The sequence below is a fragment of the Rhineura floridana genome, chromosome 22 (genome assembly GCF_030035675.1).
Source record: "Rhineura floridana isolate rRhiFlo1 chromosome 22, rRhiFlo1.hap2, whole genome shotgun sequence".
Lineage (NCBI taxonomy): Eukaryota > Metazoa > Chordata > Lepidosauria > Squamata > Rhineuridae > Rhineura > Rhineura floridana.
The window spans coordinates 6,874,085-6,888,254 of NC_084501.1; the positions used below are offsets into that span (position 1 = coordinate 6,874,085).

General features: G+C 52.5%; 2 protein-coding genes across 3 annotated transcripts in view; one reads left to right on the forward strand and one right to left on the reverse strand.

The window, feature by feature from the left end:
• The first annotated feature begins 290 nt into the window (after positions 1 to 290).
• RCE1 (Ras converting CAAX endopeptidase 1) lies at positions 291 to 10,547 on the forward strand. 2 transcript variants are annotated; one of them, XM_061605795.1, is made up of 9 exons: positions 291 to 645; positions 1,500 to 1,602; positions 3,460 to 3,543; positions 4,662 to 4,740; positions 4,918 to 5,012; positions 5,109 to 5,223; positions 6,364 to 6,435; positions 9,033 to 9,095; positions 9,956 to 10,547. In XM_061605795.1, the coding sequence occupies exons 1-9, from the start codon at positions 509 to 511 to the stop codon at positions 10,201 to 10,203; spliced, it is 996 nt and encodes a 331-aa protein (XP_061461779.1). In that variant the 5' UTR covers positions 291 to 508; the 3' UTR covers positions 10,204 to 10,547. The 2 variants fall into 2 exon arrangements, with proteins under 2 accessions (XP_061461779.1, XP_061461780.1); XM_061605796.1 differs by lacking the exon at positions 4,918 to 5,012 and having other exon boundaries at positions 296 to 645; positions 5,056 to 5,223.
• Positions 10,548 to 11,760: 1,213 nt separating this feature from the next.
• Positions 11,761 to 14,170, reverse strand: part of ACTN3 (actinin alpha 3) — a 54,751-nt gene continuing 52,341 nt past the window's right edge. Inside the window, exons 20-21 of the mRNA XM_061605792.1 lie at positions 13,864 to 14,022; positions 11,761 to 12,503 (exon numbers count right to left, since the gene is read on the reverse strand). Of these exons, the coding sequence (XP_061461776.1) occupies positions 12,345 to 12,503; positions 13,864 to 14,022 (318 nt within the window). The 3' untranslated portion in view covers positions 11,761 to 12,344. The remainder of the gene's footprint in view (positions 12,504 to 13,863; positions 14,023 to 14,170) is intronic.

Here is a 14,170-nt window from a genome sequence, read left to right on the forward strand (position 1 = left end):
TTACATCTAGAAAATTATGGGGCATCTACATTTTTCCCCCTTGAAAAAACCTTTTGCAGCTGGAGGGCAGACAGAATTTCAATAGGTGAAGCTTCCAGTCCTGTAAAGCTTAGCCGCACAAGAGCTTTATTTTTTAAAATAAAAGTCTCCTGTCTTCTCAGGAAGCGAAGTTGGGTTAATGAAGCCAAGGCAACCTTTCCGCTTGTCGACCCGAGTGGAGGCATGGGGGGGAGAGGAGTGCAGCCGCGGCGAGGTGGGCAGAGGGTGGAGCTTGCCCTGGGAAATGATTGCAAGCCTGGAAGGGGGTGGTGGGTGGAGCCCCGGCCTCGCCGGGGCTGGGGTCTCGCCGTTGCAGCGGCTTGGCGGGCTCGGCCCGTTTCCCTTCCCTCTGCACCGCCTCCGCTGCGCCGCCCGCTCGGCTGGCTTCCTGTTCCGCGGCTTGGAGGCTTAGGCTCCTCCACGCGGCCCAGCCTGCCTCGCCTGGGCAGCCGCGCTGTCCTGAGCTTCTATGTCAGAGCAGGCGGCGGGGGGCGCCGGGCCGGGGGGCGCCGGCTCGGGTCTTTGCTGGGCCTCGCTGTTCTTCTGCCTCAGCCTGGCCTGTTCCTATGTGGGCAGTCTCTACGTCTGGAAAAGCCACCTGCCCAGGTGAGTGAAGGGGAGGCGGGAGGGAACGCGCTGCTCCGCCGCCGCTCGCTCCAGCCTGGGGGTCTTTGCTCCTTGCGGGTTCGCTCGGAGCCGACCATGGCCCCCGTGACCCGCTCTCGGGGAGGGAGGCGAGTTGCGGGAAAGCGCCCCTCCCGGAAGAAACTGAGGGGCGAGTGCCCGCTGTCCAGGTGAGGCAGGAGTTGCTCCGGGTTGCGGTTGCCGCATTAATCCACGGGCAAAGGAATGGCGAATGAATGCCCGCTCCAAGCGAGGGTCCTCAAGGGCGCTGGGCTGCTTTGGAGGCATCCAGCGAGCGACCGAGTCGCGGGGCGCAGCGCTGAAGCCCTGGTCAGGACGAAGAGAAAGAAGCGTGGAGCGTCGGCAAGTAGGCGCCTCGGTTGGCGTCGGCTTTGCCTCCCCCGTGCGACAGAGACAACTTTGCTTATATAATCCCTCTTGACTGACCAATATCTCCTTCTGAGGGAAGAGGCTGTGGCACCAAATTCCAATTCAGCCTTGAATAGGGCAGGCGTGGGGAAGCTTTGGCCCGCCAGATGTTGCTAAACTACTATTCCCATCATCCCTGGCCATTGGGCATGCCTACTGGGGCTGATGGGAGTTGTAGTTCCACAGCATCTGGATGGCCAAAGCATCCCCATGCATACACTAGGGGGATCCTATCCCATGGTAAAAATACTGTTTGGGGTGGCGGGGTGAGGATAAATTTTGTGAGCAGCCACTACTGCAGCAGCAATCCTGGCTTGATAGGTCTTGCACCTGTGCAGAGCTGCAGGCCCGGGGCCTCTTGCCATCAAGATCTTTCAGCTTCTCCCACTGGCCCTTTCTCCTTGCAGGGACCACTCGGCGGTCATCAAGCGCCGCTTCACCAGCGTGCTCATTGTCTCCAGCCTCTCGCCGTTCTTCATCTGGGCCTGGAAAGAGGTGACAGGCCTTAAGGTGAGACAGTCACCCTGCCAGCGCTGGAAACGTCTGGCCAAAATCATCTACAGAGACCTTGTGTCTCAAGCGCCTTTAGTTGGTTGAGTCTCAGGGTTCAGCAATAAACCCTCTTTTATCCAAGATTTCAAAGTGGATTACAAAAGTTAAAAGAACAATAATACATACAAAACAACCAGCATGGAAAAGTGTAGTTAAAGGCCAGAGAGTTTAAGATCCTTAAGATAGTAAAATGTTTTTAAACGCCTAGGTAGTTTTTTTAAAGGTTTTGCCGGGTGCCTGAAGGGATGGTAAAATGCTATCAAACAAGCACTCTGGGCCGTAGCTCAGCGGCAGAGCGCCTGCCTTGCGTGCAGACGGCCCCAGGTTCAATCCCCAGTGGCATCTCCAGGGAGGGCTGGGAAGGACTCCTTGCCTGAAATCCTGCAGAGCCGCTGCCAGTCAGTGTAGACAGTACTGAGCTAGGTGGATCAATGGTCTGACTCCGTATAAAGTAGTCTCTTATCTTGCTCTGTTGTTTCTTTGTTGTAATGAGCCTCACCTCCGGTGGTTGATGACCTTTGTGTGTACACAGTTTGGCATAGGTACAATTTGTTACTTGGGTCCCAAGCCATGTAGGACTTTTAATGGGGAGCACCAGCCTTTTGAATTGGGCCTTGATACAGAGGGTTGTATCCAACTAAGTCCTGCGCAGAGAACCTAAGTTAGTCATGTTAATTAACTTCAATGGGCGTACTCTGAGTAGGACCAGCATTGCATGCCACCCAAGTAGACGGACAGTGATGTTCTTGGTGCCATTCAAATCTCTGGCTGCTGCCTTGTACCTTCATAGTTAAAGCAAACTGTCTGTCTGTTCAGATGCCCCTGTTGTCTCCTCTTACATTTTGGAAGGACGGTTTGCATAAGATCATGGGAGTTTTCCTACCACCACCATTTCTTGGCCATCTGGGGCTGCCAAGACAATTTAGGATGTTATTGGGATGGTCTGACAAGTGTTTCCAGCAAGATTTCTTATACCACACATGCAAGCAAAACCACCTGCTGTCACCATATTGGGAAAAGAATTATCCTGGGGGACAGATTGGCCAGTCGCATAAGTGTGTCCGGATGCGTGTGCAGTATCTGCTTTTAGCTCAGTGGCAGAGCATCTGCTTTGCATCCAGAAGGGCCCAGGTTCAATCCCATCTCCAGGTAGGCTTGGGAAAGGCTCTCATCCGAAACCCTGGAGAGCCGCTGACAGCCAGTAAACCATTCTGGTCTAGATGGACCAATGATCTAACTTCCTGTGTTCCTATTTAAGTTACCCGTTTATTCAGAACCATGAGGACCAGAATCTTAACTTTATGTTTAAGGGAAGGATCATAGCTTGGCGGTAGAGCACCTGCTTTGCGTGCAGAAGGTCCCGGGGTTCAGTCCCCCACATCTCCACATAGGTCTGGGAAAGACCTCTGCTTGAGACCTTGGAGAACGGCTGCCAGTCGGTGTAGGTGATCGTGATCTAGATGGACCTGACTTGACATTGGGTTGCTTTGTACATTCCTGTGCCTTCTCTCGTGGCTTGGCTTGCTTGCTGGAGTCATCATGAGCTATTTGTAAATGCCAGGACAGGCCCCCACAAGCTTAGCCAGTGTAAAGGGTCCCCCGTTCAGTCTCTGGCATCTCCAGTTCAGTGAAGGCAGCCCTCAGTTGGATGGCCAATGGGCTGACACGGTGTTGGGCGGTTTTCTATATGCATTGCCTTTCTGTGATGCCCCTGCTCTCTTCCTGATGCATGCTGTGAGTGAGATGCGGTGGGGTGGCTAGGGTGGCTGGCTTGTGCTTTCCAGGGATCACAAAGGCGTCTCCTTTTCTGCTCAGCCAGGTACATCTCTTCTCGCCCTGATGGGCTTCCGACTTGAGGGCATCATACCAGCGACTGTGCTGCCTTTGCTACTAACCATGGTAAGTGTGGCCCTCAACGTTGGCCTTGAGCTGCCATGCTTTTTGATCAGTCCTGTCTCTGCTAGGACTCAGCAGGGCTTGCCTCCACAGATCCACACCATAGATTTAAAGCGCATCTAATGCACATTTAAAGCACATGACTTCCCCCAGAGAATCCCGGGAACTGTGGTTTTACTCTCACAGAGCTACAGATTCCCAGCACCCTTAGGAAACTACAGATTCCATGATGTTTTGGCGGAAGCTATGTGTTTTAAATGTGCGTTGGATGTGCTTTAAATGTATAGTACAGACCTCGCAATATGCCATTAAGACACATTCCTTTCTGGGCAACCTTCTGGGGGCCACATACCAGTGCTGGGTGGGGCCAGAAGCAAAAGTGGGCGGAGCAACAAATATACATTTTATCTTTGTACGGTATGTTCCTATCTTCATGCCAGTTTCTCCATCCCAGGCAAGCGAGAAGCATGATCCGAGTTCAAGGGCACATTCAAGGCTGGGGAGGGGGTGTGGCTGAGGAGAGTCCCAGGGGCCAGGTGGAGAGAGGGTTGGAGGGCCGCTACCTCACCCTGTCCTAGGATCAAAGCCCTAAGAATCCAGCTGTGTTAACTTTGACAGCGTTCCAAAGAATCACAGTGTTGACTAAAAGGTGTTTGATGCTTATATGCTCCCAAACACTTCTGATATTCTTAGGCTGTGGTTTGGTTTTGGTTTTCATTGTAAAAACAAAACAAAAATAGAGCTTACCCACTTCACTTGATTTCAGGAAAGGAAGAGGAAAAGTAGAAAGCCTTAAGAATAATTGTGAAGATGGGACTCTTGTTTGTTCTGGAGCAGCATACTAATTGAAACGTTTTGCCAGGAAAATTGTTATTCTGAGCATTTATATCTACTTTTAGTTTATACTTTTTCACAGTTTATACTTCTATATGATTTGAAATTTTGAATAATGATGTCGATGCACAGAACATTCCAATGGATAAAAACTTTGAAATGAAAGCTTTTTTAAAAAGGCAACCCTAGATGTCCACCTCTTCCAGATTTATGAACCAGACGCAGGAAATGCAAATGCTGTTGGCAATGTGCTTGTGAAAATGTGCTTTGCTCCTCCCCCTCCCCAGGTCCTCTTCCTTGGCCCTCTTATCCAGCTATCGATGGACTGTCCTTGGGACCTGGTAGATGGATTAAAAGTGGCATTTGGTAAGACTACATACTTTGGCATCTTATGGCCAGATTCACAGAGCTGTGCTAGCTGGGGCTGATGGGAGCTGGAGTCCAAAACAGCTGGAGGGCACCAGGTTGGCAAAGGCTGGTTTGTGGGATGCAGCTGATTTTCACCCCAGTGTCCGCTTCTCCATGCCTTTGTGGAGTGTATAGTTTCAGGCGGTTACAATTCTGACTTCACCCAACTTGGATGCCCGCTGAGGGGCTGGCCCTTTGTCCCTACTACGGTGCCTGCTGAAGCAACCCAGGTGGGTGGGGTGTCAGTAACGCTGCTCCTGCTCGCCCCCCCAGACCCCAGCTTTTGGGTTCTCTGTTTGACCGACATGCGCTGGCTCCGCAACCAGGTCATCGCACCATTCACGGAGGAGCTGGTGTTCCGCGCCTGCATGCTGCCCATGCTCGTCCCCTGCACAGGATTGGGGCCTGCCGTCTTCACCTGCCCGCTCTTCTTTGGAGTCGGTGAGTGCCCCACAAGAGGTTTCCTAGTCCTTTTCTAGCACAGGGCCAAGCACATTCTGATGGGCCTTAAACCAGGGGTGGGGAGACCTGTCGGGCCCTCCAGATGTTACTGGGCTTTGACCATGCTGGCTGGGGCTGATGGGAGTCCAACAACATCTGGAGGGGAGCATTTGTTTGTTCTAGAGCAGCGGTTCCCAAATGTTTTTCCCCACAGACCACTTGAAAACTACTGAGGGTCTTGGCAGACCACTTAATGATTTTTCTGTAGCAATTGCAATGTTCTGTGCAAGACCCTTCATGATCTTTTGTTGTTGTTATATGCCTTCAAGTCGATTATGACTTACGGCAACCCTGTGAATCTTTTTTGGATATACTGGTAGGGTTTTCATGATAAGAGGTATTCAGAGGTGGTTTACCACTGCCTTCCTCTAAGCCTACGGCACCCGGTATTCCCAGGTGGTCTCCCATCCAAGTACAGGCATACCCCACTTAACGTCACTTCACTTAATGTCGCCTCGCTATAACGTACTTGCTCCATACGCCACCATACCCCACTTAACGTATGCGCGTTTCGCAATTACGGACACTTAATGGCATGACGCCGCTGCCATCTAGTGGCGATTGCCGTGCAGTACATGCATGGATAATTGCTTCACTTTAAGTACGTTTTCACTTTACACACACGCTCCGGTCCCATTGCGTATGTTAAAGTGGGGTATGCCTGTACTAATCAGGCCTGACCCTGCTTAGCTTCTGAGTACAGACGAGGTCAGGCGTGTTCAGGGTAGTATGGCCATAGCATGATTTTTTTTTAATTGTGTTTGATTGTTTCTCTTCTCTCCTGTGTTGTATGTTATTGTATTACAGTTTGCATTCCGTAACATTCAAACTGTAACACAAGAAATAAAAGAAGAAGTAAAAATACAATTAAAAATCAACATATGTCATGCAGGCGTGCTTCGGACCGCTTGAATGAAGTTCACGGGCTGCTGGTCGGACTGCCGTGTTCTGAAAACCACGGAGCAGCCGCTGTGCCTTGGCATTTTGGCCAGGAGATGATGTGGGACGGCAGGGAGAAGGGGGCAGGGAGGAGCCAGTCTGCTGCATGCTCTGAAGTGCATTTTTGTTCCTCCTCTTTAGCTCACTTTCACCATGTCATTGAGCAGCTGCGGTTTCGCCAAGGAAGCACTGCCAGCATCTTCCTCTCGGCAGGTAATGGGGTGGTCCTTGGTTTCGCCACCAGCAAAGAGCAGACAGGGTGGCCAGGAAGTTGGCTATAGACTCTTTAGATCAGGGGTCGGGAACCGTTTTCGGCCAGAGGGCCGTATTGTCTACTGAGCAACCTTCCAAGGGCCACATGCCGGTGGTGGGTGGGGCCTGAGGCAAAAGCGGGGTGGGCAACAAATGTGAATATTACCTCTGTACAGTAGGCTCGTTTCTACACACACGCACACCCTCCTCTCTACCCTCCATCCAAACAAGCAAGAGGCATGATCAGAGCTGAAGGACACATCCCAGCCTGACAAAAACACTCATGGGGTAAAGCCGAGACACCAAGGACTGTGGCCTGGGGAGAGTTCTGGGAGTCGGATGGAGAGTGCTAGAGGATGCATCTCGCCCCTGAGGTTGCCCACCCCTGCCTTAGGCAGATGGCAATATTATCATCTTGGATAGGGACCTAAGCCAAGCGGTAGAGCACACGCTTTGCATCCGGCAAGATTCCATTCTCAAGGCCAATCCTTGGTATGTTCATCTGGAAGGATCAGGTAGAGCCTTCTCTGCTTGAGACCCAGGGGAACTGCTGCCTGTCAGAGTAGACAGTACTGGGCTAGAGGGGCAAAGAGTCTGACCTGGTCAAAGCAGCTTCCCATGGTAAGATTTTTGCTCCATCATCTAGCCCAGTTTTGCAGCCTCTGCCTGAGACCTTGGAGAACCATTTCCAGGGTCAAGTCCAGGATCATTCTGTTTCAACTAGACTCCACAGTGTTCTTCAACCATGGCTCCCCAGATGATGTTGGATGACCACTCCCAATCAGCCCCAGCCAGCTTAGCCAATGGCGAGGGGTGATGGGAGCTGTAGTCCCAAGAACATCTGGGGACCCAAAGTTGAAGGCTTATAGTGAGTCAGAGCCACGGGTCCCTCTAGCTCCGTACTGTCTGCGCTGACTGGCAGCAACTCTCTAGGATTTCAGACAGGGAGTCTCTACCTGGAGATGCCGTTGGGGGTGGAACCCTGGACCTTCTGCAAGCAAGGCAGGTGCTATTCGCCTGAGCTACGGCCCTTCCCCAAGAAAGCTAAGCCAGAGTTTCCCTGCCTTGCCTGTGTTCCATCTTCCCCTGGCCTCCTCCTGTTCCGTTGCTTCACTACAGAAATAATTCCTGGGACACCAGGGCGGGACCGTAGCTCAGCGGCAAGGCGCTTGCTTTTTCCTCAGAAAGTGCCAGGTTCGATCCCCAGCATCGCTGCTTGGGGGGGGGGAAGAGAAAAGAACCAGGAAGCAGCTCAAGGGAAAGACCCCCCTCTTCTCAGACCCCGTCAATCAGAGCAGATAGTTCTTCTGAAGGACACAGAGTCGAACCTCCGAGAATCTATATATTTATTTATTGCACTTCTCTCCCCCTGCCTTTCCTCCATGGAGCTCAAGGTGGCACACCACATGGGTCTCCCCCTCTCCATTTTATCCTCACAACAACCCTGTGAGGTAAGTTAGGCTGAGAGAGACTGGCCCAAGGTCACCCAGTGAGCTTCATGGCCGAACGGGGATTTGAACCCTGGTCTCCCAAGTCGTAGTCCGGCTCTCTCACCACTTCTCCATCCCCAGGCAACTTCTCATGCTGCAGAATAGGACGTGGGACCCGCTTCCATAGAGACAGAAGAAGGCTATAGAGAGGCCTGATCTTCAGCTAAAAGTAGAAACCAGGGCAGGCAGTGTATGCCACCTTGAGCTCCTTGGAGAAAAGATGGGATGTAAATAATAATAAGTAACTGTTATGTCTGCGCAACCCTTTTTCTCAAATTCCTTGGCAGGGTTTGCATTTCCTACACCTGTAATTTTGAATGCCGGATCTGAGCTCTGCTGCTTTCTGTCCGGCACCCCCAGTACTAAGCACTGAACAAGGGCTGTAGCTCAGGGGCAGAGCATCTGCTTTGCGTGCAGAAGGTCCCAGGTCCAATCCGCAGCATCTTCCGGTAGTGCTGGGAGAGATTCCTTGCCTGAAACCCTAGAGAGCCGCTTCCTGTCAGTGTAGGCAAAACTGAGCTAGATAGACAATGTTGTGGCTCTGTGGAGGGCAGTGTCCTGTGTTCCATGACGCAGAACAAAGTGGTCCAGTCCAGCAGAATCCCTTTCGCCTGCCAACTCAGAGGGGGGCTATTAATTTATGTTTTTCTTACATACACACACACACAAAACAACTTTGTATGTAAAAAACTATCAGACTAAGATACTGTACAGTCCCTCATCTGCTAGGTTATGAAATACAGGGAACTTTTTACATAGGGGAGCATTCAAAAAAATGACCCCTTTCCATGTCCATGTGCATACACATGAAGTGGTGTGTAGACAGGAATGTTGATGCTTGTTCTGCATAAATGTAGTAGATTGGCTTTTAGCTCAGACTGACGGGTTCATAGCATCGCTTGTGAGAAGGCCCAGACAACTGAACTGGCGTTGTGGTGTGCCATTGTGCGCAGGCGCGAGTTGCCCATCGGAGGATGCTGGGTGAAGAAGTATCCTCTTCCGCTCCCCTGTTCTCTTCTAACCGCCACCACCACCCAGCTTCTGACTGGCTACTTCCTCCCCTCACAGTGTTCCAGTTTTCATACACAGCTGTCTTTGGAGCGTACACGGCTTTCATCTTCATCCGGACAGGTTGGTGAGGGAGATGAGGGGTTGCATCGACTGGGGAGAAAGTGAGCAATGAGGGTGTGCTTGCTTCCTTGGGATTCCCCTTTTCCTCTCCTGCTCAGTTGCGCCTCAGCGTCGTAGCTGGCAATTGTATGGCTCTGTGTTCCACTGTCCTCATTCCCTTTAATAGTGAAACTAGCACGAGGGGAGATGTTCTGCCCCCCCAGTGTTTGGCAGTACATTTTTCTTTCACAAGGAAAAGGGCAAAAAAACCCCACCCCCTGTGAGCACATTCAGGGTGGTTTACCAGAGCTATGAAATTTCGAGGGTCAGCTGGGTTGGGTGCAGAGAGAAGAGAGGGAATCAGTGCCTGCTGTGACCCATATCCTCTACCTGGCGCTGTGGAGAGTGTGTCCGAGAGGGACTGGGGAAGACCCAGCTCCAAACCCCGCTTAGGCCTGAATTGCTGTGGGTCGCCTTGAGCCAGTTGCCATCTCAGCCTGTCCTACCTTACAGGGTTGTCATAAGGATGAAGCAGAAGGGGCAGGAGGACAGGGCGGGATTAATCCATAACAGGCTGAAATCAGTGTGTGCGCTTTTAAAAACCTTTAGAACAGGTTTTTTCCTGATATGCAGATATAAGTTGATACCATCAATTAAGAATTCATTATAATTTCTTTAATTAGCCTTATTATTTAGGGTAACTGAATATACTATGTGTTTGCATGTTTGGTAGTAGTGAAAATTTTTATTGGGACTTCAGAGGGAACTCTTGTCCTAAATCACCTATTTTAATCCATGTGAGCCATAAGGACTAGGGCCTTAGGATTTTAAACTGTCTCTGGTACAGACTCCTTGCTCAGCCCTCCTCCCTTTCCTTGCAGGGCACCTCATTGGGCCTGTACTCTGCCACTCCTTCTGCAACTACGTTGGGTTCCCTGCTGTTGGCGCAGCCTTGGAGCACCCACAGCGCTGCCTGGTGGTCTTCTTCTACCTGCTGGGCGTGGTTCTCTTCCTCCTCCTCCTCCACCCCATGACGGATCCAGCTTTCTTCGGCCGCCTGCCCATCTGCTCCCTCTCCAGACAGACCCTGCATGCCTCCAGCCTCAGCAGCTTCTCTCTCTGCTCTTGACACCCATTGGAGATCCCCACCCACCCAATGCACCCGCAGTTGGCACATGGGGCTACGCTGCTCTCGTGTTGGGTTTGAAATGATGGTCTCGTTGTGGCCCCTGCCCCCTTGCCCTCTTCTGCAGCTGTCACTGGGTGGGTTGAAGGGGGAGAGCTAATCTCTGTGGTTCTTGGGAGAAGCCCTTCTTGAAAGCCCGTCTGCGTTTTGAAGAAGCGCTCTGCCTGCGTTCTTGCACACTCTGCCTGAGCCAACCAGCCAGCCCTTTTTATAGATCCGGGGGGGGGGCATATTTTCCTCCAGGCCCCAGAGAGTTCTATTTTTTATTATTAAAAGAATTTAATGAGGCCTTTTTCTGATGTTTTAATGGGTCTGTGAGAGGCAGGAAGGTTTCTCTGCGGCCAGGGTTTGAAGGGTGCCTGACCTTCCGCTATGCTGCTTGGTTCAAGGCTTCCCAGTTGTGTTCAAATCGTGGCTGGGAGCACCAGGTGCTTGTCATTGGGGCAGTGGGTGGTGCTTGCCGAGTCTCTATAGATTCTGGTAGAAGATGTGACACGAGCGCTTACCAGACCATGTGCACAAGTTCAGCTGATGGCAAGTGTGGTGCTCCTGGTGCCACCTTTTTTGTCCTGAAACTGACCTTCCAGATATTGTTAAAACTCCAGCTCACATCCTCCTTGGCTGGGCTGGATGGCGCTGATGGTTGTGGGAGTCCAGCAGCTGGAGGGCCACAGCTCTGCTTCACGTTCTACCCCAGAGGCACTTCTCTGGGGTGAGTGTTTTGCTTTGGGCGTGGGGTGTGTTCCCTCTTCCATTTACCCCCGTCTTTGTCAGAAGGCAACTGGAGCCGATGAGATCACAAACAGTCATTTCAGCATCATTCCTGCATTGAGCAGGGGGTTGGACTTGATGGCCTTATAGGCCCCTTCCAACTCTACTATTCTATGATTTTGCCCCTGCTGGGTTGTTCACCCGCCCCACTGCAGCCTAGAACAGGCGCTACGGAAACGGAGGTTTCCAGCAGGGACTGTTGGGTGTGCAGTGTGAGGATCTCGCTCGCCTCCAGTACAGGCTTTGCACCAGAGGACATTCTGTCGCATCCGGCCCTAGGGAAGAGTAAGGAAGCGCTGCCACCCTGGGCCACAAATGTATAGACCTGAGGTGGGGATCTTGTGGGCCTCCAGCCGGGTGCTGGACTGGACTGCACCTCCAAAGCTGCTAGTTGTACGGGGGATGAAATAATAGCGATGCCAAAGGGGCTGAGCTCCCAACTTTGGGCCCCTATGATGGGTAGAAAACCTCTGGCCCTCCAGACGTTGCCGAGCTCCAGTTCCCATCAGCCCCGGCAAGCACGGCCAACACGTAGGGATGGTGGGAGCTGGAGTTCAGACACAGCTGGAAGGCCAAAGGTTCTCCCACACCTGGGCACGGGTGAGGGCACTCCAAAGGCAACCAAGGACCAATCCTTCCCCTGGCTCGTCCACACATTGCGTATATCTTGCTGAAGTGCATGTAATGGGGTGGGAGATGTGAACAAAACAAAAACACTTCTGCGCTGGGTGGGCCTCCAGTGTGTGTGGTTTTATTGGTACAGCATTCCTTCCAAGCCAGCTCCCTCTGGTGCCCTCCTCCTTTGTTCCCCACCACCAGCATCAATTTGGGGAGATGCACATTGCAAAGAGCCTCCTGGTCACACAGTGGCCTTTTGTCTCTAGGTCAGTGATGGTTGGTGAGCGAGTGAGCAAGGGCTGCCTCTCCCGCTGGGTGGGGTCCTGGGGCAGCCAGGGGGAAAAAGGAGAGGGTTGTGGGGTAGAGGGAAGGTAGCCATAGGCTGGGGGGGGGCACAGGGGAAGGAATGTGCAACTAGCTCAGCAGCAAAGAACAGGCACAACAGCTTCTGCGAAGGGCGGGGGGGGGAATCTGAGAGAGTTTCCTAACCAAGGCCACCCTGGACCCAGCGTGTGGGTGGAAGTGGGGGGATCTAGCAGCCTCCTGCCCAGCAATGGGGGAGATAGTCGGGGGGCGCCACTCCTCCATGGTGGGCACAAGGCTCTTGATTTGGCATCGGGTCCCCATGTGTGGGTGTGGGTATGAATTCTCCCACACGCTGCTTTTTCAGGTCGGGTGGGGTGGGGGAAAGGAAATCACAGGTCACTCTCTCCGTACAGGGCGCTGGAGAAGGAGACATAGTCCAAAGCGCCTGCAACAGCATCGGTTCCCGTGTATTTCACCATCCTCTTGATGCAGTATTCGGCCTGCTCCTGTGGCAGCTCCCGACGCAGCTCTTCTATCGTGATGTAGTTCTGTGCGGGGGGGGGGGGGGGGAGGACAGCAGATTACTCAGTGGCCGAGGGATGGGGAACCTCAGACTCGGGGGCCAAATGTGGCCGCCAAGACTTCCACAGGCTACTGCTTCTCAGCCACAATCTCCCCCCCCCGACATTGTCTCCCTCACTTTGCACCCTCCTTGAGAGTTTTTGCCTGGCTGGAAATGTGCCCTTGAACTCCAATCATGACTCTTGCTTGCCAGCTGGAGGACGGAGGGGTGAGCAAGTGTGTGTAGAAGCTAGCTAGCCCACTGGACAAAGGGAAAATTGACATCCATTGCCCTGCCCACATTTGCCTCTGGCCCTGCCCACCACTGGCATGTGGCCCCCAGCAGGTTGCCCAGAATGGAATGCAGCCCTTCGTCTGAAAAAGTTTCCCCACCCGTGCAATAGGCCAAGGAAAGCCCAGTTTGGGGATCTGGGTGTATTATGCAAACTTGTGAACAATATTTCCTTTCCTGATGAAAATCAAGGGGCACTGCCAGGCTTTGAAGGTCTGCTAAGCCCTTTCAGTGAGGCCTGCACAATTTGCTGTGTGTGGGTTGGGGGGGAGAGACAGCTGGGGCTCCATATGCCGCCTCTTTCTGCTGCCAGATTGCCCAAATGTGTGTGTGGGCTGTCATCGCCCACCTGCCATTGTGATGCAGAGCTGCTGCATCACAAACTCTGCAGGAGTGTTTTAGCTGCAAGATTTCCCTGAGGAGTCCAAGAACCATTTTTCTGTCTACCGCCACATCACCTTGTAGTAGATGGGGGGGGGGGAATCTTCTGGTCCGCCAGCTGTTGCTGAACTACAACTCCCATCATCCCTGGCCACTGGCCATGCTTGCTGAGGCTGATGGGAGCTGTAGTTCAGCAACAGCTAGAGGGCCAAAGGCTCCCCCAACCAACTGCTTTAGGGGCAATCTGTCAAGGGCTGCAAGAATGCCAGTGGAGGGCACCCCCTTTCTCTTTGTCATTCCCTTCTATCTGTCTGTCTCTCTCAGTCCCTCATGCCACCCCATCTCATCTCCTCTCCACCTCAATGAAACTAAGCCAAGGGCTGCATGTTCCCTGCCCCCGGCCTTTCTAGCCCTGTGAAGACAGGCTTGAAATATACCCAGAAGGAGGGGGGGCGAGGGATATGGGGAGAGAGAAAGAAAGAAAAGGAAAAGCACAGAGCTTTGCAAATTCTACTTTCATGCCTAGATTCTAATTTTAATTGCAGGATAGAGATCAGCCTGGGCAAATTTTGCAGGGCCTCATACGTAAAAACAGAGACACCAGTTTTGCTTCTGTGGACAAAAGCTCTTCCACCACCACCACCACCTTTTCTCTCTTGTGGGGCAACCCTTACCTTGTCTGAAGCCAGGATCTTGAAGGAGGCCACGACTTGTTCAGCAGTGTCTGTCTCGGCCGTCTCGCGGGTCATGAAGTCAATGAAGGCCTGGAAGGTGACTACGCCTGTGTTGTTGGGGTCCACCAGGGTCATGATGCGCGCAAACTCCACCTCACCCTGGGAGGGAACAGGGACCATTGTCAAGCAGGGAGGGATCCCCCCAGAGGTATTCAGAGCCACCCTGGGGTACCTAGAATGGGGTTCAAAATTGCCCCATAGAAGTCCTAACCCCTCTGCTCCGGGTCTATGGCTAGGGGTGGTTGAG